The following is a 22453-nucleotide window of genomic DNA, read 5'->3' on the forward strand; positions in this document are numbered from 1 at the left end:
GTAGCGATGATTTGCATGTAATGTCGATGTCTTGTGGGCTTACGGTAGATACTTGTCTACATTTATGTAAACTGTTGTATGTTTCTGTGGTACAGTATATTGTATTTTTTTTTATGTTTTGCAATGTGGTTTTTATGCTTGCTGCAGCACAACGCCCACTTGGAAAATCTTTAGTTAAAATTGGCTATGTGGGTGGGTGTCGGTGTTGGTGATGTCATCAGTGATGTCACTTGAGCAATTGTGATGTCATCAGTGATGATGTCACTTGAGCAATTGTTGTGATGTCATCAGTGATGTCACTCGAGCAACTGTGTTTGCGCAACTGTGATGTCACTCAGGCAGGTGTGAGGTCATCAGTGATGTCACTCGAGAAACTGTGATGTAGTATGAGCTGATTGCGCACAGTTGCACAATGGCGCCTAGGTGGGTGGGTGCTGCCTGTCTGTCAGTCACGATTTTGGTAGCCCACGGAGCGGGCGATTTCCATAACTGCAGCCATGGCGCATCATCTCCAGAGTCTCCACGCGCTCGACTCCTAGTATAATAAATGTGAACTTGAACTTGTACACTGAATCATACTGGGAAGGTCTTTTACATATCTGTGTGTTTGGCCTCTGCAGTTTACTGTAGCCTTACTATCTCTCTCTCTCTCTCTCTCTTCATTTCTTCTCACTCATTGTAAATCATTTCACACATGAAGACACAGGGAAAAAAGTAAACGATCAGCGCTGCACAGTGTTGTGTATAAACAAGCCGCGCGCATCCCAGCATCCCTCTCTGCTCGCAAAGAGGCCAGCACCTTGGCTCCTGAGAGCCTTAGTGCGCGACTCGCGGTCAATTATAAATACAGCCAATAACCTTTCCGCGTGAACCCGCCCGCGCCTTTCATCAGCGCCCCCCCCCCCCCCGTAGCAGCGCCGCGGTCCCCGGCAGGCCGGGCTGCCCAGTGCCGTCCTGCTTAATTGTTAAACATGTTCCTGTCAATCAAGCCGATCCCAAATGGCAACTCCTCAGACGGCGCTACAATGAGCTGCCCGGGTCGGCGTAGCCTCACACGAGTAATTGCCCTCCGCCAGCCAGAAGCCCATCTCCATTCCATTAGCGGCTGTACAGTAGACTATGAATGATCCAGAGGGGGGGGGGGGGGGGGGGGGGGCTGTTGACTGCGGACCCATTCAAGCTTGAATTCGTGCTGAATAGCCCCTTTCTGTGGCGTGTGTTTCATTTCCACACGCGCGGCGGGGCTAACAGCAGGAAGAGGTAATTGCATTCGCGGCGGCATTGTGTGAGGCCGAGTCCACCCCCCCTGGCTTTTATGTGCTATATACTGCATGATGAATCAACAGGTAAAACATATATGTGAGAGAGAGGCGAGAGTCGAGGACGAGGAGCTGACGCCATCGAGCCCGAGGAGAAAGCAGTTCACCTTGATGCTCTTATCGCAGGCTTTCATATAGAGTCATTCTGACTGTGTTTAGCCGACATTGATCTCCCCCGCGTGCCGCCTCGATCTCCGCTGCATGGTTTGTTAGGTACGTAAGCAGCTCGACTGAATAGGAAAACACTATGTAACCTTGGGGGAGGGCCGCCCGTTGGCAGCTGGCACACAATATAATGAGTCATTGCGCTATATGGTAATAATGGCGATATAAAGTCACAACAGGGCTAGTGGATTGTGTCGTCGTTGATGACGAGAGGGTATTGATGCGGGGGGGTAAAAGCCACTCGGGTCAATTTGGGATTATGAGAGGCTCTGAAATGGACTCGTCAACAACTCGAAAATGTCTCCGGCTTCAATAAAGCGCGGCGGCCATCTGCAAGCCCAGATTAGTATTCTCCAGGCTGCCGCTCGAGTGCCTTTTCTCAAGAGGCGGCCGGCCGACACTCCTGAGGTAGCGTTCACGCCATCGACACTCCTGATGTTACCGTTCTTCACGCCATCTCCAGATTCTTTTTTCCGCAAAGGGATGCGGGCTGCCGTTAAAAGGAGGGAGCGGGATCTTTCGAGCGTTTTCTCATTCCAAAAGCTGAGGAGCGAGTTTAGTTTCGGAGCGGTTCCACTCGGCTGGAGAGAAACATTTTCTGAATTTAAAACGCGAACCGATTCTTCAGCGAGCCCCCCCTCCCTCGCTCACCGAGCCCCCCCCCTCGCTCACATGAAGCGTTAAATTCAACTCAAAGCAGCAGCAAAGGACATTTACATTTTCCGTATACAGCTGCTTTAGAGCCTTTGGGTTGGCTGAAAATTTGCATTAAGGGGATTTTCTCTCTCTCTCTCTCTCTCCTCCACTCCCCATCTAAGAAATTCTAACTTTGCAAAGTTTAATCATGGCTTCTGTTGACGCCCCTGGGTTCTGTATCTTAAGCTGTACCCCGCAGGCTAGGAAACATAAGGAAACTCCATCATAAGCTGTTCCAAAGTCTGAATATAGATTTCACAAATCATTCCCACCAGGACTATTCATCAGAAAATTACCCTCCCAAATATTGGATTTGTAATTATGGCTTTTGTGTTCCATTACACCGGCCTTCCTGCTGTAGCACTGCATACAAAGCCGTCGAGCTTGGAAGGAGCATGTCATTAAAAAAGAAACACCCAACCCTCCCCGCGGCAATTCTCTCACCAATCTCCTTCTCCTGCTTAGAACGCCGCCTTTTTAATTTGCTTTCAAGAAGAAAAGTTGCGGCAAAGTATTCTCCCATTCAGGATGCGTTTCACTCACCCGCATGCCCAGCTCGATGTTCTCGCCTCCGTAGACCTCCATGCCGGGATCCAGCAGGCCGATCTCTCCGAAGTATTCCCGATCGACCACGAAGGAGCAGCCGATCATAGCGGGGGTTCTGGATGAGCAGAGAGAGAGAGAGAGAGAGACAGGGAAGCTTTGTTGAGTGTTGATTTCCTCCTAGGTGCTAAAGTTTTCGACACCCACAGAGAATGTTGCTCATAATCCGTAATTAAAAAATATAAACCAGGGGAAAAAAACAATGAATGCAAATAAGATAGCAGGCACCTCAGGTTAAACTACAGGCAGAGACACAATCTATTTTGATCAGCGGCAATTTCAGAAGCGTTGCAGTGCAGAATCAGCTTGGAAAAATACACCTTAGCAAATTACTATAAGCATATTCTTACTGTTGGTTGCTTGTAATGTTGACAATCTAGGAAATTAAGCTGTTGGATTCCTTATAAATCACCGTGGAAATGACCATGAATTGAATCCCTAAAATGTAAATAGAATGTCTTCAAATCGGACATAATACACTTATGACTATGCTACCCACCTGAAAAAACAAACATGCTAACTCAATCACAATGTGTGGTGAGTAAGGGTTAATATGTAATGAAGAAGGACATTTTTATTGGTGTGTGAGATTGCCTTGGAGTAACCCAGCATGGTGTATCCACAATCCAATTACATGTCACTGCCTTCTCTCTGGAATACTGTTTATTTTTTTTTAATTTTGCAATCTATATTAGATCCCAAACGGTTAATTCTAGAAGCGCATTATGCTTAAAAAAATATCCCTTGATTGGACTGATTAACAGTGGCACACACTAGTCTACAGGACAGAACCAGTTGGAACAGAGGGAAAATAAACACCAGTCCAGCTGTAAGAATCTGCCTCTGTTGACTTTCATGAGAAGATCGTTCTCTCCTACTTGGGAAGAACATTCTCCACAAGGTCACAATGAAGATATGGACAAGCAACGCTGTCCCCTTCCTCAACAGCGGCGTTCAAAGTATGAGAGGAGCAGGGGCAGCCAAGCTCCCCTAAAAATAATGCTCATTTATTCAACATTTATTTACATGGAAAAGTTGTGGAAGGGGAAAATACGACGAATCTTCTCTGCCGACAGCGGAGACTCCTGTTTGACGTTCTGCTGACATCATTCACCTTACAGTATACGGAACAAGAATGCCAGGTAGGTATCCCATTGCCGTTTACCGCATGGGTATTGTTTACTACTGCCTTGGTCCTTTCGGGTCCTTTCCTTGATCCCATTTGAGTGAAAGTATAAAGTATAAAAACTCGCCTGGGTTTAACAGCTGCCGGGGTCCCCATGCAAGTGGATGGGAATTTTCAATTCTGGGCTGCATGGCGTCACGTGACTTGCAATACAGAGCTTCGCCACCATGTTCAAATGGCTTCACAGCCCAGCGCTATTCCTGTGGGCTTGGTCATATGACAGGTTTACTTTAAACTATGGAAGATTCAAAATTATACATAGGAAATCCTTTTTATAACGCCATTTACACACAGGACGTGTGAAGGGTCTATCAAATATATCTCCCTATAGTAGGTCAATGCATCACTGTAGCCTATTTGCAAATGACGACCCACTCTCCTCCCCCCTTTTCACTAAAAACGACTTTCCACCTCCGCTAAAAGAAGGACTCCCTCTCAAGCTGCTGTCACCCTGGGCCTGTTCTGCTGCCATTATCTACCGGGCCCTAAGTGCTGTGGGACAAAGATCCATAAAAAAGCATTACATTCATACAGAACACTGAGCCCAGTCAAAATGTTCTTTTCAAAATGACCAGTGAGTGGCTGTTCCTCCCCCCTTCTGGAATGACGCCCGGGGTGAGTTCTCCATATATTAACGCACGCACGCACGCACGCACGCACACACACGGGGTGAGTTCTCCATATATTAACGCACACACGCACGCACGCACGCACACACACACACACACGCACGCACGCACGCATGCACGCACGCACGCACACAGTCGAGGTAAGAGTGTGTGTGCCACTTCAGCTGGAGAGACATGAGAGTAGGGAGTGCTGTAAAGTGGGGTCCTACATTATGATTCATTGACTCTGTATTAAAAGAGTGCTCTGTGCCTTACCGTGTGGGAGCCAGAGCGAAAGGTGCTTTGAGGTTTGGACCTGATACTAAACACTGTCTGGCCGACTGGCCCATCATCATTTAGGTTTGGACCCGATACAAAACACAGTGGCATATGCAGTGCCGGACGGCCTCCCCAGCCCTGAGCTCCGGACACACGAGTAACCTCATTGGTCGACGTAGCCTCATACAGTCTTGTTTGAATTCTAAGGTGGTGACAGCACAGGGAGGCTTTCAAGTGCCATTATTTGCTCTGGCTGTGCAGATAAAGAGACAGACATAGCACACACTTAGCCCCTTCACCTCGTCTTCACTTGTCTCTCCACAAGTGACCTACCTTGCCTGTGCGTCCGTCCGTCCGTAGTACAGTACAGTACAGTACAGCGTTTGCACAGCGAGGCAAAATACATAAATAGATTTTGAATCGTCCCTTTGGAATACACTTCCTGGCAGAGTGAGAGAGTCAGACACTGTCTCAGGCCCAATTCCAATCCGCCCCCTAAAGACTCAAGCCCTGTTCCCTCACTCCCTCTAATGGCCGCCATCTGAAAGTGGTTGAGTCATCAAGTGTGGAAGGGATCCACATTGGATAAATAGGAGGATTGGGACAGCAGAGCCCTTTGCACTTGACAAGATGATGTTGACTCTGGCAGGTTTGGGGCTCGCTATATATTGTTTATTGTCAAAGACGCCTAAGGTGTTTGAGGGATAGACTCCCTGATGAGTCTGTTCTCATCCAGGCTCTGGCTCTACAGAGTGGACAACAGGTCATTTAAAAATAATAAATGTAGCCTACTGCAAAATCTGCAATTGATAACTCTGTAATTATAATTAAAATAAGCTTAATAATGACATGTCACCCAACATTATACACAATGTCAATACTGTGCAATACAGATTCGGTAAAACTATTTCTCATTCATCAAAAAAGTTGTGGATTGCAATTGTAATCGAAATGGTTGATGATTATACTAGGATTGTGTAATATAACTACCGTACTTGCATTCCTCTGATATAATATTTTTGTCTAATCTGAAATGCCTATTAATGTAACGTTTCATTGTCAATTTACGCATTCCAGCGCACCCCGTACACGCGGCTCCTCGGTCTCCTCGTTCGTTTCGCGCACGCGTTCTTTTCTTTTTTTAACAGATATTTGCGGAATTCCCCGGTAACCCCGTTTTATACGTCACAACGCTATGCATTGTGGGCAATTCCCTTTCTGTAAGTGGCCACAGCTGCTCCCTTACGGTAAGGGGGCAGAAAGGGCTCACCCCGAGCCCTCGTTCACTTCCGCCTCTAAGGGGGTGAGTCAGTAAGGGGGCGAATTGGAATTGGGCCTCAGTGTTCATGGTCAACCCAATGACCACCAAGATAAAATGTCTGCATTGTACATTGATGGAATCTATGGAAATGTACTTTCTTCCTGGTCCTGCAGCACAGGTTACTTCCCAGCTCGGCCAGGTAACCGCTTCCCTTGCCCCCACCTCAGACGAGCAAGCCCTACTTCCTGGTTACCGTAACCGGCGCCTCGGCCCGGCAACTCGTGGCTACCAGCCCGGTTAGGCCCGGTAAGGTGTTGCAGGAGCCATGGCTCGAATTGCCAGTTAAGTTCAGAAATAAATATATAAATAAATATATGTTACATTTCTTTGGATTCTAAAAACTGTACAATGCCGACATTTTAATCTGGTGACTGGGCTGTTATGGTCGACACACACGACAACATGATGCTCTGAAAAAAATACTCTCTCCCTGTTTTGATTTCCTGCAGTTTTTTTGTTACATTTTTAACAAGATCTTTTCGCCGATTGTCGGAGTTTATAGACGGTTTGAACTTGACAACAAAAACATTCTAAATTGAACCCCTGCTCACTTCCTGTTGCAGTGTTTGCTATGGACATAAAAGAAAAAAAAACATTCAAGTGCAGGACTGACCATTCCGTGAAAACCGTCTATACAGCTGAGCGGCGAAAACAAAAGTAACGATGTCGAGTGAATATTTCGGCAGTTTGCCGAATGCTGAGAAAAAGGAAGTGCTGTGGGGTTTGCGCTCTGGTGAAAACCGTCTATAGAGGGAGAAGATGAGGGGGAGAAAATGACATGAAACTTTGCTGCTTCTCTCATTTGTCTGTGGTGCAAAAGGTGATCAAACGTGAAAAAGTAATTCCCCCGCCAAAGCCAATTAACTGAAGGCAATTAAAGGGATAATTAGAGCCAGCTGTTTCTGCAAAACTGCTAACAAAACAGGAGCCCGCTACTTTTGTCACAACACTGCATCTTACAGTAATAACATCACATCTTTGCATGTGTTCCATTATGTAGCTATGTGAACATATTAACATACAGTATATAACATACGGTATATCATGGCAATCAAACTGTGCAACCAGCACAGTTTGTGGCACACATGTCAAAAGGTATTCTGGGAAATGTAGGAATCTGTAGACGAAGTAGAACCAGACTAGTCAGGATGATGAGGGAAAGTGTGCACCCCCAATTACAAGTGCATTGCACCAAAATGACTCATCATCACAGATTGATGCTATCCGTGTAAGGGTGCCTTTTTCCTTTGAAAGTCATTGGGTGTAGTTATTTTGAGTTTACAGATGGCCAGCCTGCAGGGCTGCTCCGACCCTCTCACCGCTTCTACTGGAGCGCCGGCCCCCAGATCGCTTGCTTGCAGTGTGCGCAGAGAGCCTGATGAGCCTCCATATATGCATATGAGCAATTTGGAAAGAGAAACCATTTCATTTGATCTGACTTACTTCTGCCCCAGATGTTGCTGTTAGATGTGACTTTTCTTGTGCTAGTTTGCCTTTTGTCTCATTGTCTCACTTGTGCTGGACCAAATGCGTCAAGCACAAGTGTGAGAGGGCATAATGGTCAATGCAGACACGTTGCACTATTAGATGGAGTTACTTCTTTAAGATATGTGGCACCTCCACCAATGAATAGACGATCCCAAACATATTTTTGTTCCATCAAAGCCACTAAATGTGGAGCTAAATCTGAACATTACTTGCACTTGTTATGACTGGATGTCTGGACCTGATCATTGAAATGTGTGAAATTGCACATATCTGCTATTTTGTGGTTGTGTTATTATTAGGGATGCATCAGTATTGGATGGTATCAGTATCGGGTCCGATACTGGCCTAATTTATGGTATCGGATGGTATCGGTATCGGGTCTGATACTGGCCCGATATTGACACAACCGCGCCCGATACCACTTTACGGCATGCAACATGACGTTAACCTGAAAGCGTCTAAAAATAGATTTCCCCACTACGCCAGGTTGTGTTGTATTGATGGTGCCTTCAAGGTCCAGACTCCATTCAGGTCCATTCAGTAAAAATTATGACGTGTTCAAATGTAATCTTGTGAAAATGTAATCTTGTAAAATATAAATAAACTAAAGAAAATCGGTACTCGGTATCATGTATATATATACGATATATATATTGTATATATATATATATATACGATATATATATCGTATATATATATACATACGATATGTATATACACACACACACACACACACACACACACACACAAACACACACACATATATATATATACATACGTATAGACAGCACAGCTGTATGTTCTCTGAGGGGAGGCCCACTCTCCCACACTTTGAAAACCACTGGTCTATACTGTACAGTGGTCCTTTTCCCTGCACTTTTCCCTCCACCTGGACTTCAGGATTTCACAGTTATGTCCAAGTTTCTATGCCCTCACCAAAACCACCTTTCCACCATCTGACCACCCCCTGCTCCGCAGAGTCAATAATGGCTATACTGTACTTACCACAGAAAAGCTGTTTTTGTTACATCCCTAAAACGCAGAAAGGCATGAGGAAAAGCTTGAGGAAACAGCTCTGAGAGTCTGTTGTTGACGGGCAGAAAGCTTGAGGAAACAGCTCTGAGAGTCTGTTGTTGACGGGCAGAAAGCTTGAGGAAACAGATCTGAGAGTCTGTTGTTGACGGGCAGAAAGCTTGAGGAAACAGCTCTGAGAGTCTGTTGTTGACGGGCAGAAAGCTTGAGGAAACAGCTCTGAGAGTCTGTTGTTGATGGGCAGAAAGCTTGAGGAAACAGCTCTGAGAGTCTGTTGTTGACGTCAGAAAGCTTGAGGAAACAGCTCTGAGAGTCTGTTGTTGATGGGCAGAAAGCTTGAGGAAACAGCTCTGAGAGTCTGTTGTTGACGGGCAGAAAGCTTGAGGAAACAGCTCTGAGAGTCTGTTGTTGACGGGCAGAAAGCTTGAGGAAACAGCTCTGAGAGTCTGTTGTTGATGGGCAGAAAGCTTGAGGAAACAGCTCTGAGAGTCTGTTGTTGACGGGCAGAAAGCTTGAGGAAACAGCTCTGAGAGTCTGTTGTTGACGGGCAGAAAGTTTGAGGAAACAGCTCTGAGAGTCTGTTGTTGATGGGCAGAAAGCTTGAGGAAACAGCTCTGAGAGTCTGTTGTTGACGGGCAGAAAGCTTGAGGAAACAGCTCTGAGAGTCTGTTGTTGACGGGCAGAAAGCTTGAGGAAACAGCTCTGAGAGTCTGTTGTTGACGGGCAGAAAGCTTGAGGAAACAGCTCTGAGAGTCTGTTGTTGACGGGCAGAAAGCTTGAGGAAACAGCTCTGAGAGTCTGTTGTTGACGGGCAGAAAGCTTGAGGAAACAGCTCTGAGAGTCTGTTGTTGACGGGCAGAAAGCTTGAGGAAACAGCTCTGAGAGTCTGTTGTTGACGGGCAGAAAGCTTGAGGAAACAAGTGGGTGAATGATTTCCAATAGAAATCCACAAAGCTGACACACTTCAGCTGGCCCTCCAGGCGCTCTGTCCATTGGCAGCAACGTGTCAATAGGGAAACACCAAGCAGCCCTACAGTGTCTGGTGCTGCCCTCTACAGTGTCTGGTGCTGCCCTCTCATCGCTTCACTTAATACTCCACAAAACAGGAGGTTTGTGCTACTTTGATAGCCTTTGGGCAGTGGTGGCCTGAAGGTTACGCCTTGAGCAAGGCCCTTAACCCCAACCTCTCCAGTGGAGCTGCTCAGTGGCCGGCAGATCAGACTGTGGTTGTACTGGTCAGCTTCCTCTGTGTGTGTGTGTGTGTGTGTGTGTGTGTGTGTGTGTGTGTGTGTGTGTGCGTGCGTGCGTGCGTACGTACGTGCGTGCGTGTGCTCTCAGGAATCTCCCCTGAATAAATAATATTTGGTGCCACGGTATATTATTTGTTCATTAGAGACAAATCAAATGAAAGCATTATTGCTTTGCCCACACTGTACAAAGTGGCATGTTCTGAAAGTCATACTAATTCCTTCATTGTTGCTCAGTCACAAGGACTGTGTGTTCTGCTGAAGGCCTTGGTGCTTTTGGCTCCAGGACAGCCTGCCTGAGGAGCTTAGGCTGGCTAAATCACTACTGCCTTTTAAATCACTCCTCACAACTTGCATTTAGGTGATTGCTTTTACTTTTACGCTTTTTTTTTTTTTTTTTACCATTATATTGTTTTTTTTACCCTCTATTCATATCATTTAACTTGTGCCTTCTTGGCGGTTTAATTTGTTTAATAAGTATAATATAAGTGTGTTTGCTTTTATTTGATTGTTAAAGCACTTTGTAAACTCGGTTTTAAAGAAAGTGCTATATAAATAAGGTTTATTGTTATATTAAAAGCCCTGCGACGGGACACCCAATGTCTGTATAACATTATCTATGTGAAATAATTCCACTTTGCTAGTTTATTAGTTGAAAGCCTCCAGTAAGTGTATTTTAGAGTTCTTCCATCACCATGCAGCAGTGCATGCATACAGTGTCATTGCTAATTAATTTGAATGCATATCACAATGTGCACATTATAGCAGTAGTAGCACTAGCAGCACTCCTTGCCTGTATAGTTGGATTTGGTCTGGTGGTCAGAGAGGTTTAAGCTCCACCTCCAGGAAAGAGAAAAGAGAATTCCCTTATGTGGATCAATGGTGTGCACTTCCATTAGGTCCTGAAAATGTCTTTCAGACAAATGCTGATGGTCATAAGCTGAATTGTCTCCTTTCTATCCATTTGTTTCCCATATACTGTATATCAAGAGTTCCACTGCAAAATAACTGTTTGCACAAGTTGACTCCTACTCTTACAAAATGATTGTTGGCAGAGTGAACAACATAATGTTATGGTATATCAGTTATACAATAGCTAAGATTTACAAAAGGGAGGATAGAATCATGTTTCTGAAATATTGGCCGATGAATTTCAAGCTACATTTTTCCAAAATAGCATCTTGGCATGAAAGCTTTCATATCTTACGTTGTTACATTGTTTATGTTTAACTCTTAACGGTACGGCCACACTGCAGCGACGCCTGCTGTCGCTGCTGCCCATTCATTTTGTATTGGATATGTAGCCAGCATGCTTTGCAAGGCGATGGACGGCAGCGACGAGAGGAGGGGCCAGTTTGAAATCGACCAATTGAAGATGGGAAGACGGGAAGACAGCCAATCAAGCTGCTGCACCAAGCAACCAGCAGGCGACAGCAGGCATCTACACGTGAAAACGGTCGCTGGAGTTTTGCCGTACCGTTGCACCCAAGCCAACAGCAAAATGTGCAGCAGCACTGGCTCTAACACACTACACACAAACCGTAGTCACTTCAGTGCATATGAACTCATCATTTAGGTTTTCTCTCCGGAATCCTTAAGTAGCTTTATGATCAATGTTTGCCTAACTGCATGTGTGAACACTTCAATCAACATAATCAGACAGTTTAACGGTGTCATTTGCTTCCTTGCATATCCCTCTGAAACACACATGCATATATGTATTTCATCAGAGGGATCAGAGCTCCGGGCACAGCTGGGTAAAACCTACACCTGGTAGGGAGATGCCGTGTCTTGCTCAAGGACACTTCAACAGGTGAATCCAAATTGCTGCTTATATCTGCTCTGTATGAGTTATTGTTCTGATTTATTCTAGGAGGTAACCCAGACAGAGATTATCTGGACGCCATGCTACTTTTTGCTGTTCCCTCCTATAGCATTTGCAGGGATCAAACCTGTGATCCTCCAATTACAGGATAATCTCTCTATCCACCAGGCCATTACATCTTATGCTAATATAGAGCACAACAGCCAGTCAGGCAACGCGGCCTGATTGAAATCCGCTGGATCTGCCGGATCCCAGCATGCTTTCAATCCACAGCCTATTACGCTTTAGAGAGTTAAGTGAAATGCCTCGTAAGTTCAACAATAACCTCCAGTCTTCAGATAAAGCCTTCAGCTCATGAATAACAAACAGTCCATGCGATGGATTCTGAGGTTAGCGTTGCCACAACCTGGCCTGAGCCAAGCAGATGTTGATTGGAATATGCAGAACGATCACTGTGCAATACGATACTCCTGAATATATTGAAATTCAATACATTTTTACATACACATAGGCAAATTTTACCCTTGTAGAGAAAATATGCACTCTGTATGTATGCCCTTTGTATGTTCCAATGTAGGCTTGGGCGATATCCAAAATGTAATATCGCGATAGTCTATATTATGGAACCCGACGGAGTCCAGTGCCGCATTCCATTCGGACACGCACATCGTCATAGTGCCTCCTACTGGCCATTTCAGAACCCAGTAAGAATAGCTACAGCAGCTGCTGCAGCTAATGGGGATCCTAATAAACTAAACTAAACTGGCAACACTAAAAGCGGTTCATCTCGAGAATCGTTCGTCCGATTGACTTCAAACTCGGCGGGTGCGCTGCTGTGAAGCTGAGAAAGTGCAGTGTCGAATTCCGTGCAAGTCGACGGAGGTGAAGAGGGGGAGAGCATAGTATGTGAATGGGGGGGAGGAGAGGGAGGTGAACAGGCACTGCACTAGTTAATTTATTAATTAATTAAAGCCGTTTTGAAGAGCTGGGTTGATGAGGGATTTGAAAGTGGACGGATCGGTGCAGTCTCAGATATGCTTGGGGAGAGAGTTCCAGATGGAAGGGGTTATGGCGAAGGCTCTATGTCACCCCAGTGTAGTAGTGCAGTGTAGCGTGCACATCCAGCAGTAAATAGGGTAGGCTTATCTTCTCTTGCCTTTAAGGCTTAAACTACAATCTTCCTGCACAAAGTGGATGTTTAGCGCAAAAATGCAGAGCAGTCCAAGTGAGAGGGAGCTACTCCGTCATTTGTCCCCCAATAAATAACATGCCTGCAACAGTGTCACCCCCGCAGATATTCTGCTGCAGTGTTCTTCCAAACAGCTTGTGAATCAGAGCAAATTATGTTTCCAATGTTACATGACAGTGCTGGTCAGATGTTACATGACAGTGCTGCTGGTCAGATTTTGGATAAGAACGGAGCAGACTGATTTTTTTTTTTTATTACCTTGATTACAACCATTTAGTTATCCTTGTAGAGATTTCAGTGGTGAAGTATTTTTCTCTAGGATGTATGTTAGTTGAAATAGGGTGATATTCTTGGCCAGATCTGACTAGTCGTGATATGACTTGATCTGGACGTGAGATTTTTTCCCCCTAGGATAGGTTTGGGATGACTATGCCCCAAAGTCATTTGATTGGTCGCACCAAATGCTTCTTCCTGAAAACATGCGGCAAGTAAAAAAGATGTGGTGTACCTCATACAGTATAAATTCTCCTCCAGAAGGCGGTCACACAACACGTCACTGTTGCACAATATGAAGCTGCTATTTTAGGTCATGCTAATGTCACTGTTGTTGGCTCACCAGTTGTTAATCCAGCTACCCGTCAACACTGCATCCACATGTGCAACAAACACCGCTGATCAACCCTGAATTCATTCTCTATTCACCTTATTCACCACGCCCACTTTTTCTCTCTTCCGCGTTCGACGCAACGTATTTGTTCTTCCGGTTCAGCGCTAGTTGACGGCCATTTTCAAATAAAACGTCAGTATGAATGAAGTTTGGCAACATTCAGAATTAAGCTACACTGCGGCCAACTTCAGTTACATGTTCATAACGTTACTGCTGCGAGGAGCCGATGGCTGTACCCGGTCGGCATTTAACGTTAGTTACAAAAGAACGTTGACAGTGTTTTCTCACTGCCAGTAGCCTACAGTAGGGTTTGACAGATAGCTAGTCCGACCGGTGTCAGCACAGTCAGTGCTCCCGGTCCTCGCTGCTTGTTAAGGATTTCCAATAGCCGTTATTCTGATAAACTGGTCACATACTGTATATGTTACGTTCTCACCCGACAAATATTAAAACTTTAAAACAGTTTGGGGTTTTTTAGCTTGAAAACAGCTTTTTGGAAAGTCTAAATGAGTGCGGTAGGCGTACTCTACTTCCGTGTTTAAAACCGGAAAGACGATTACGAAATGACGTCATGCAGAAGCGTCCTTGTATGGGCAAAGAATAAGGTGAATACAGATGGCAGCAGTGCATCACGTCTTCCTGATACAGACTACAGAGCAGGCTAGGCAACAGCAACACATTTTGATGTGATGGGCTAGAATCTGCAGCACTACCCACTGGTCAGATGGCAGAAGTACTTGCACTGATTAGGGCATGTATTTTAGCTTTGAATAAATCCAGATTATGCTTTTGGTATAGTTCATGATTTTGGGATGGAAACACAGCGGTTTCATCACTTTATCAGGTGGTCCAATAAAACATCATGTTTTGGTTAACAATCTACAGTATTGCAAGCTGTCCTTTTACCATCTCAATTGGCTGGTGTGAGCTGTGATGCTCACACTGGTGCTTCAGATACCGTCTCCCTGGGTAACGCAGGTGCAGATAAAGCCGCTAAACAGGCCATGCTTCATCCTACTCTGGTGGTTCCCCAATGTCCTCAAGTGCAACCTGCACTTCTACCAGCGCCGTCTCTTAATGTCCTTGTGACTGCTGGAGTGACCATACTTACTCACTGCAGATTTTTGTGCTAGATGTATAATTGTACAGTAGGACATGTGCAGGGCAACCAAAAGCAATGACAAAACAAAGCCGCTTACCAGTACTGTCAGGGCCAATTAATATGCTAATAGACTATGTAAATATGCCTAGTGCATAGGGATCTAAATGTACCCTACTGTGTGTTAATATGTGTTCCAATCCAGATGGATAGAGGCAATGCCCTATAGAAAATGTGATGCCAAGTCAGTAGTTATTAAGCTACGAGTACAACAAATCATTCGTAGGTTCGGCATCCCAAAGTCCTTGAACACTAACGCTGTTATTAAACAGTTGTATAAAGTCCTATGAATAAACTGTCAATTATCATACGCCAGGGCTTTTCAAAGTGTGGGAGACTGAGCCTCCACTCAGAGACCACATAGACAGCTGTGCCTCGCGATTGGACCTTTCCGTTTCTCAGAAGATGTCAACTTTTCTCTGATTGGATCAAAATTGGCGGTGACCTCAAACTATCCAATCAGAGAAAAGTTGACATTTTCTTGGAAACGGAAGGTCAGATCGCGATGCCCAAAAAATAACTATATTTTATTTTTCCACCCCGAATCCAACGCCGAGTCTCTACGAGTTGCGATTGCGGACATACGTCCGCCCTGCCTGCAGGACTACAGGAGAGAGATAGAGGACAGCGGGGGGTGAGCGGTTTCAAATCACTGACCAAACACCCTATTTCAGTGATTGCTGTCAGAATATAGAGGCATTTAACACTTATTTTAACACAAAAACATTGCTGAATGCAGCTTTAATACTCCAAGGCAAAGGCAAAAGAACTGGAGTTGGGTTCCCGGGCACTGCACTGCGGCTGCCGCACTGCTCCTAGTTCTAGGAAGGTTCCTAGTAGAGGATGGGTCAAATGCAGAGGATGAATTTCCCCATGGGGATAAATAAAGGATAACTGAACTTAATCATGACACAAGCCGGAGCTGTCGGTGTAAAGCAATGCCCCCACACGCAACACGCAATTATCCTAAAGACACGGCGTCGGCGCAGCCTCACGTGGCCTGCATCAAAATGAAGGTATTCGTCATGGTAATTAGACAGCCTTCCATGGGAGGCTTGACTTGTGTGTTTGGGTGGTACATCATCACGGACCCCTTAGTTTGATGGCTCCACACATGAATAAGTCATATCCCGGGGCTATCCATATTTCATCAAACATCCTCATCCATAATGGACGGTGTTCCGCAGTGCGGGGGGGGGGGGGGGGGGGGGCCCTCACCTGATCGGGGCCGTCTCATCGCCCTTGTCCAGCCACTCCTGCGGGGGGATGATGTACATGCACCACAGGCCCCAGTTGTAGCCGTGGGCGGCGTTGGCGTACTGCTGCACCTCGAACGTGTTGTACTTGATGTTGTCTATGGCGGGCAAGATGATGCGGGTGTGATCCTCCTTCATCCTGGTCAGAATCGGCTCAGCCCTTTGGAGAAGAAAGGGGGAGTTAGGAGTCGACTCAATCGAGTATGCGGAACCTTTATGGTGTAGTTGTGGGGCACATAATTATTAGTTAGTTATTAGTTATTATTAGTTATTCTTTCTGTCCTGTATAAGTTTGGCTTTGCAACCCGCTTTGTATCATTACAATGTGGGTAGTATGCAGATGAACAGTGTTTACCTTCCCTTCATGTTTACTCACTTCATTCCAGGCACTACCATCTCCAAATGATGCATTTGACGTATTTGGAGACGGAAGTGGACAGATGTTCTCCTTGAGGGAAGCTGTTCAAACTACAGACTTCTCTCTCTCTCTCTCTCTGTATGCGCGCATCCATGGAAAATCACATTGAGAGCCTCAACGAGTGTTAATGACCCATACCAGCTGGTGGGGGCGGAGTTTCTGCAAGCAGACGAACGGGGATTTCTCGGCGCAGGAAAAATGGAGAGAAGGTAAACACTTTTCATCTGCATATACTACCGGCATTATAATGATACAAAGCTGTCCTCCTTTAATATTGCAACAATGTTAGTGTCCATGAGAATCAAGAGTGGTCAGATAGATCATGTCAATGTGAATGTAGCTTCTAGACTGCTGTGAATATGCTTCCCCAGCAAGATTTTGACAGATAGGGCCTAATGCAAGAGGTTCAACTTCAACCCAAATGAGCTCAAAATATTCACAATATGATATTATGACACTGTAAACAAAAAGCATGGAAAACAGCTTCGGAAATGGTGCAGGTAACAGCTACGCACGACTACGGGTGTCATCTCGTTTTCCGTGTTTGCTGCCACATTTACATGATTTCCAGCCTGTCACATCAGCGTTTATTCAACGTCAGAACGATTGCCAGAATTCCTTTCTCACCGCGGCGTCCGACGCGACGGCCCTAGCTGCTAAAAGACTTTTTCTCCGTGGGACAACAAATAATAGCACATCGCATATCATATCATGAAAAACGAAATGTCAAAATATGACACATATCCCGGCGTGGGACTTGATAGGGGGCGAAAGCTGATAAAACAAAAACACATCAAGTGGAAAGAAAGAAAGGCTTAGTCTGCTCCTGGGGAAAACGAAATCCACTGTCTATTTCTTCTTCTGCGTTTCTTTCCCCTATGTGAGGAAGGGTTTGCCAGTTCGTCTCCCCTGAAAAGCGTTGCTCTAAAAGCTCGCGGCGCTCTTCATCTCGTGGCCCTCTGCTGGGGGGGGGGGGGGGGTGCTCCTTTGGCTGCATGCTGCCTTTCAGAGCACATCAAACACAGAGCAGATCTCTGGTGCTCGCGGCCCTCGGTCATCGGAGCGGTTGGCTCCGTCGTTTGCTTGAGAGCCGCGGCCTGAAGGCGATGATGGCTTCTCGGAAATCCTAAAAAGGTGCGAGGAGGCGATGGGGGAGAAGCTGGAAGCAGCGGCTGGGATCTCCCTCCTGTTGAGAGATTATCTCCACCATAGCTTCAAAGTAACCATATCACATACTGTGTAGGCTAGCTCTGAAGCGAAAAAGAGGGCTGCAATTACGGAACGATAAACACTATCTTCCGTAAGAATATTCCCACACTCTCCCTCTAATGTCTTCAGCCACTGTCTTTCTTTCTCCCTGTCTTCTGATTCCTGCTCTCTCTCTCTTGCTCTCTCTACCTCTCTCTCTCTCTCCATCTTAAACAAAAAAAAAGACCATTTATCTTCCAAAAGCAGACATTACTGCTTATCAGCGGAAGGTAGGGGACAGAGAGCACACAGGGAACGGATCCAAATGGAACTCTCTATGTGATGATGTCAGTGAAATATGACTGAGAGGAGCAGCCCGTCGAGACAGCCATCGACTGATAACATCAGAGTGATGGGTAAAAATACTCCAGTCGACGTTCTACAGTTACAAATGCAACACTTTCCTATTTGGCAGACACTTTGAGGCCATTTACACCTGGCACTAACATGCATTTTCTTCTGTGATCCGATTGCAATCGGATCGTGCTTGACCAGTTGAAAGTACAGGTGTAAACGCCCCCAAGACACATTGGGGACGGATTGCGATCTGATCGGCCAAACCAGGGACGCATTGTGACCACAATGTGGTCAAGCACTATCCGATTGCAATCCAATCACAGAAAACATATATTAGTGCCAGGTGTAAATGACACATTTTAATACAACACAAGCAATCTAGTCAGGAGAGAAGCATGAGAGTACAGATGTTACCTGTTTCGAAATACCCTATTGCTGCAAAAGTACTGCGGCGGTGGTTGTGGTTGTGGTAATGTAAAATACTGTGGCGGTGGTTGTGGTAATGTAAAGTACTGCGGCGGTGGTTGTGGTAATGTAAAATACTGTGGCGGTGGTTGTGGTAATGTGAAGTACTGCGGCGGTGGTTGTGGTAATGTAAAGTACTGTGGTGGTGGTTGTGGTAATGTAAAATACTGTGGCGGTGGTTGTGGTAATGTAAAGTACTGCGGCGGCGGTTGTGGTAATGTAAAGTACTGCGGCGGTGGTTGTGGTAATGTAAAGTACTGCGGCGGTGGTTGTGGTAATGTAAAGTACTGCGGCGGTGGTTGTGGTAATGTAAAGTACTGCGGCGGTGGTTGTGGTAATGTAAAGTACTGCGGCGGTGGTTGTGGTAATGTAAAGTAGTAAAGTACTGCGGCGGTGGTTGTGGTAATGTAAAGTACTGTGGCGGTGGTTGTGGTAATGTAAAGTACTGTGGCGGTGGTTGTGGTAATGTAAAGTACTGTGGCGGTGGTTGTGGTAATGTAAAGTACTGTGGCGGTGGTTGTGGTAATGTAAAGTACTGCGGCGGTGGTTGTGGTAATGTAAAGTACTGTGGCGGTGGTTGTGGTAATGTAAAGTACTGCGGCGGTGGTTGTGGTAATGGGTGGGATTTTTTGTGTGTGTTTGCACCAGTAAGAGTCCAACAAGATGTCAAAGTAAAGAACCCACAGATTGCAATGCTATTAGCCTTTCTACGACCAAAACTCACTGAAGGAGCTCTTACTGCCACGACAGGCGGTGGCAATAGGGTACTTTGAAACAAGTAGCATCTGTAAGGACCATAAAGGTGCGTTCCGGTCCAACAGGACATACAGTAGGTGCTATGAGGCCGTGCATAGAGGTAATGTATAGAGTGCTTTGAGGCAGATTTTTTTTTCACACAGTCCATTAGGTGAGAAGGTGCTCACTAAAGAGGTGGGTCTTTAAAGACGGATTCTTTAGATCGCAGAGCTGCTTCTCTCTTTACTCGAGTCGGAAGGCATAATAGCTGTGATGAAGACAGTGATTTGAGATGGGTTTGCTGCCAACATCAACTATTTCTGGCTGTCTGAACGCTCATAGATGTTGATGTAGGTAGGAGCAATGTAATGGTAAATAACTGTGACTTCAAGTCGGTGGTCATCAACAAAGATAAATTATGTCTTTTTTTTCTTAACAGGCTCTATGAATCTACATGATAATGCCTACAATAAGGTGGTGAACTGTGTATCGGATATAGGAGATATGGTGTATGTGCTGATGTCTGCCATACTGTATATTCTCTTTGATGAAAAACAAAACACGTTGCATCAGAGAGTTCAACTTCAAAAGATAACTTTCTGAGGATAAAAGCATTATATATAGTAGGCAATTATTTTTGAAACCTTTTTATGAGTCATTGACAGATGTAGTTTGAGCAAAAGCTTGTCTCGCATAAGGAACAAAGACTTGGCCTTGAATAGGTTACTTCACCTGCCCTCGTTGAGCTGCGTATAGCCTCTGGTCTCTCTACCTGGCTTTGTTTGTATTTGTAGCTCTGAAACCCCATGCTGCTAGTCACCCCCCCCCCCACCTTTTTTTTATGCGCTTGACCTTGAGAAGACCCCATGTGTTGTCCCGGTCCCGGACAGGTGTCACGACAAAAAGTGATTTAAGGCTGTATCACCCAGTTCATAGAGCTGCGTCTATCTCATAACGTGCAAATATATATATATAACTTTACATAATATACAGTACTTACATAACGTATGTCCTTGTTTAGGCCTATATTTGGAAACTAGACTATAATAAATAGGCTATGATGTACGGATGGGTTATATATAAAATAAAGAAATTATCTCTTTTGCAATTGTCCACCTGCATTATTTGACCTGCTCTGTCCCCTATATTATAAACCCATCCAATCCTTTTTACCAGTTTAAATACAGTATTCGCAATCCCTTTTTGGCAATCACTTTTTTGGCACGACAGCGTGGCTCTTCTGTTCATCCATCCTTGTGAGAACCCTGAAACGCCCTGCAGCCACTCCAGGTTGATAAGATAGAGATGCTCTGGAAATGAGGACGCATCTGCTTTTGACGGATGAGCGCGTGTCACCACCCCCCCCCCCCCCACCACCCCCCCACCGTGCCGTCTCATCTGCACACCACTAAGAGGGTTCTTCATCCACATCTGCCCAAATCATACTCAATTTCATGTTCCGATGGGAGTTACCACCACCCCGCCCTCTCACACGCACCCCCGTGATGACTCATCATCCGATATAGCAAATACGTTCGCCGTGAGCCCCCCCGCCGCACCACTTCCTGTTGTCGTTCCTGCCGAAGGAGATTGATTCCGATTGATTAACTCTCTCGGCCCGCTGTGTCCTTGTTAACGGTCTGTACTTGTGCGTGGTTTGGATCAGGCTACGCACACGTTTCCCCGCGTTCAACAAACAGGACGGTGTGTCGACTTGGAACATCGCGAGCCAGGATAAATATCTCTGCCCGCTATCTGTCCAACCTTTGTCCTATACACGGACACAAAGCCTTTGAGATTACAACTCTGTTTTTTGTTTGTTTGTTTGTTTTTCATATTAATGCAACTTTGCATCTCTAATTGGTAGAAGATTCTCAAAGGGGGGAATTATCAGATAATGGGGATCTAGCATTCACAACCATGCCCTGAGAACAGCAGGGCCCCTCGGTGCCTAAAATAAAATAAAAATCCCCTCTAATTCTCCCTGAGACTGAACCAAGCAGAACACGTGGGCTATCCATGCAGACAAACAAGAGACAATTTCAATTTGACATACTGGAGCTTTAAATTAGCAGCCAAATTATCTGTGTGCGTGTGTGTGTGTGTGTGTGTGTGTGCGTGCGTGCGCGTGCGTGAATGCGTGCGTGTTTGAGATGAGAGGAATCGAAAGCCTCCGCTGCCTCGAGCCATTTTCAAGCGCATTAAGTCTCTGTAGATCTAAGAGCCCGCCTGTCCTTCAGCCTGGGCTGTTTCACTGAAAGCATCAGGCATCTACTATATATGAAGAGCACATAATGAAAATTGGCCAATCTCCTGCCTCCCATAATAAAAAAAATAATAACCTGAATTCAAAAGGAGGTACAGGTATTCGCACAGAATTTGAAGTCCTGCGATGCAAGAGCGTGAACTGAAAAAGGTGACGCTGTGATGCTGGATTCCATACTACGTGGTTGATATGATAGAAATGTGAAAGTGACATGAATCTCTGGTCGTTGCCTGCCTGGCCCGTGTGCAGCAAAGCACTCGCCTCCTCGCTCTTCAAGAACGATATATACTGTAAACACTAAACCACGGTGAGCCACACGGCGGGCAAGAGCAAAGACGTGTTTCACTTGAGCTCAGATAAATCTTTCCTCAGGCTCTGGAGGACTCTGAAATCAATGTGAATATAAAGTCATCTCATTGCACCTGCATGGCATCAATAAGGAGGTACAGCTCCGTGATGTCCATGAACAAAGCAGGTTCTGTCAAATACTGTATGCTGCGTCTCAAAGGAGCAAAAATGACATCTTTCAAATACAAAATGGAGGAGGCTATCATCATACTCTGAAGCGGTGCTTCTCAACGTGGGGTCCGGATACCACCAAGGGTCCTTGCGGAGGTTCAAGGGGGTTTATAAGACTGTAGAAGAATGACTGTTTTGATCATAGTTTCTCTGTTATCCCTCTACCTGCAACATAGTCTTGTAATTCTGGACAAAATCATATCTAGCAATAAAAATATTCTCAGATTTAGGTCTGAGAGAGAGAAAAATCTCATTGGGCCACTCAGTACGTTTACATGCACAGTTAAGTCGAGCTATGGTTATAGCTTGATTAGGCTATTTACTCGGACTATGTCGTTCTCCAAGTATACATGCACGGGTGGGAAATCATTATTTTTCGATGGAATCACGTTGCCTCCGCTACGATAGGTGGCGATATGCACTCTTTCCCCGCAGGCTCGGCCAATTCTACTCTTACAACTGGTA

The 22453-nt window shown here is 45.5% G+C and overlaps 1 protein-coding gene across 1 annotated transcript in view; it reads right to left on the reverse strand.

The window, feature by feature from the left end:
- The window catches only part of galnt9 (polypeptide N-acetylgalactosaminyltransferase 9), a gene marked incomplete at both ends in the record, with an annotated part of 124001 nt that overhangs the window by 54017 nt on the left and 47531 nt on the right, over nt 1-22453 (reverse strand). Inside the window, 2 exons of the mRNA XM_083644032.1 lie at nt 2724-2841; nt 16003-16200. Coding sequence (XP_083500158.1) covers nt 2724-2841; nt 16003-16200 — 316 coding nt within the window. The remainder of the gene's footprint in view (nt 1-2723; nt 2842-16002; nt 16201-22453) is intronic.

The sequence above is a fragment of the Poromitra crassiceps genome (assembly GCF_964638095.1).
Source record: "Poromitra crassiceps genome assembly, chromosome: 10".
NCBI classification, from domain to species: Eukaryota; Metazoa; Chordata; class Actinopteri; order Beryciformes; family Melamphaidae; genus Poromitra; species Poromitra crassiceps.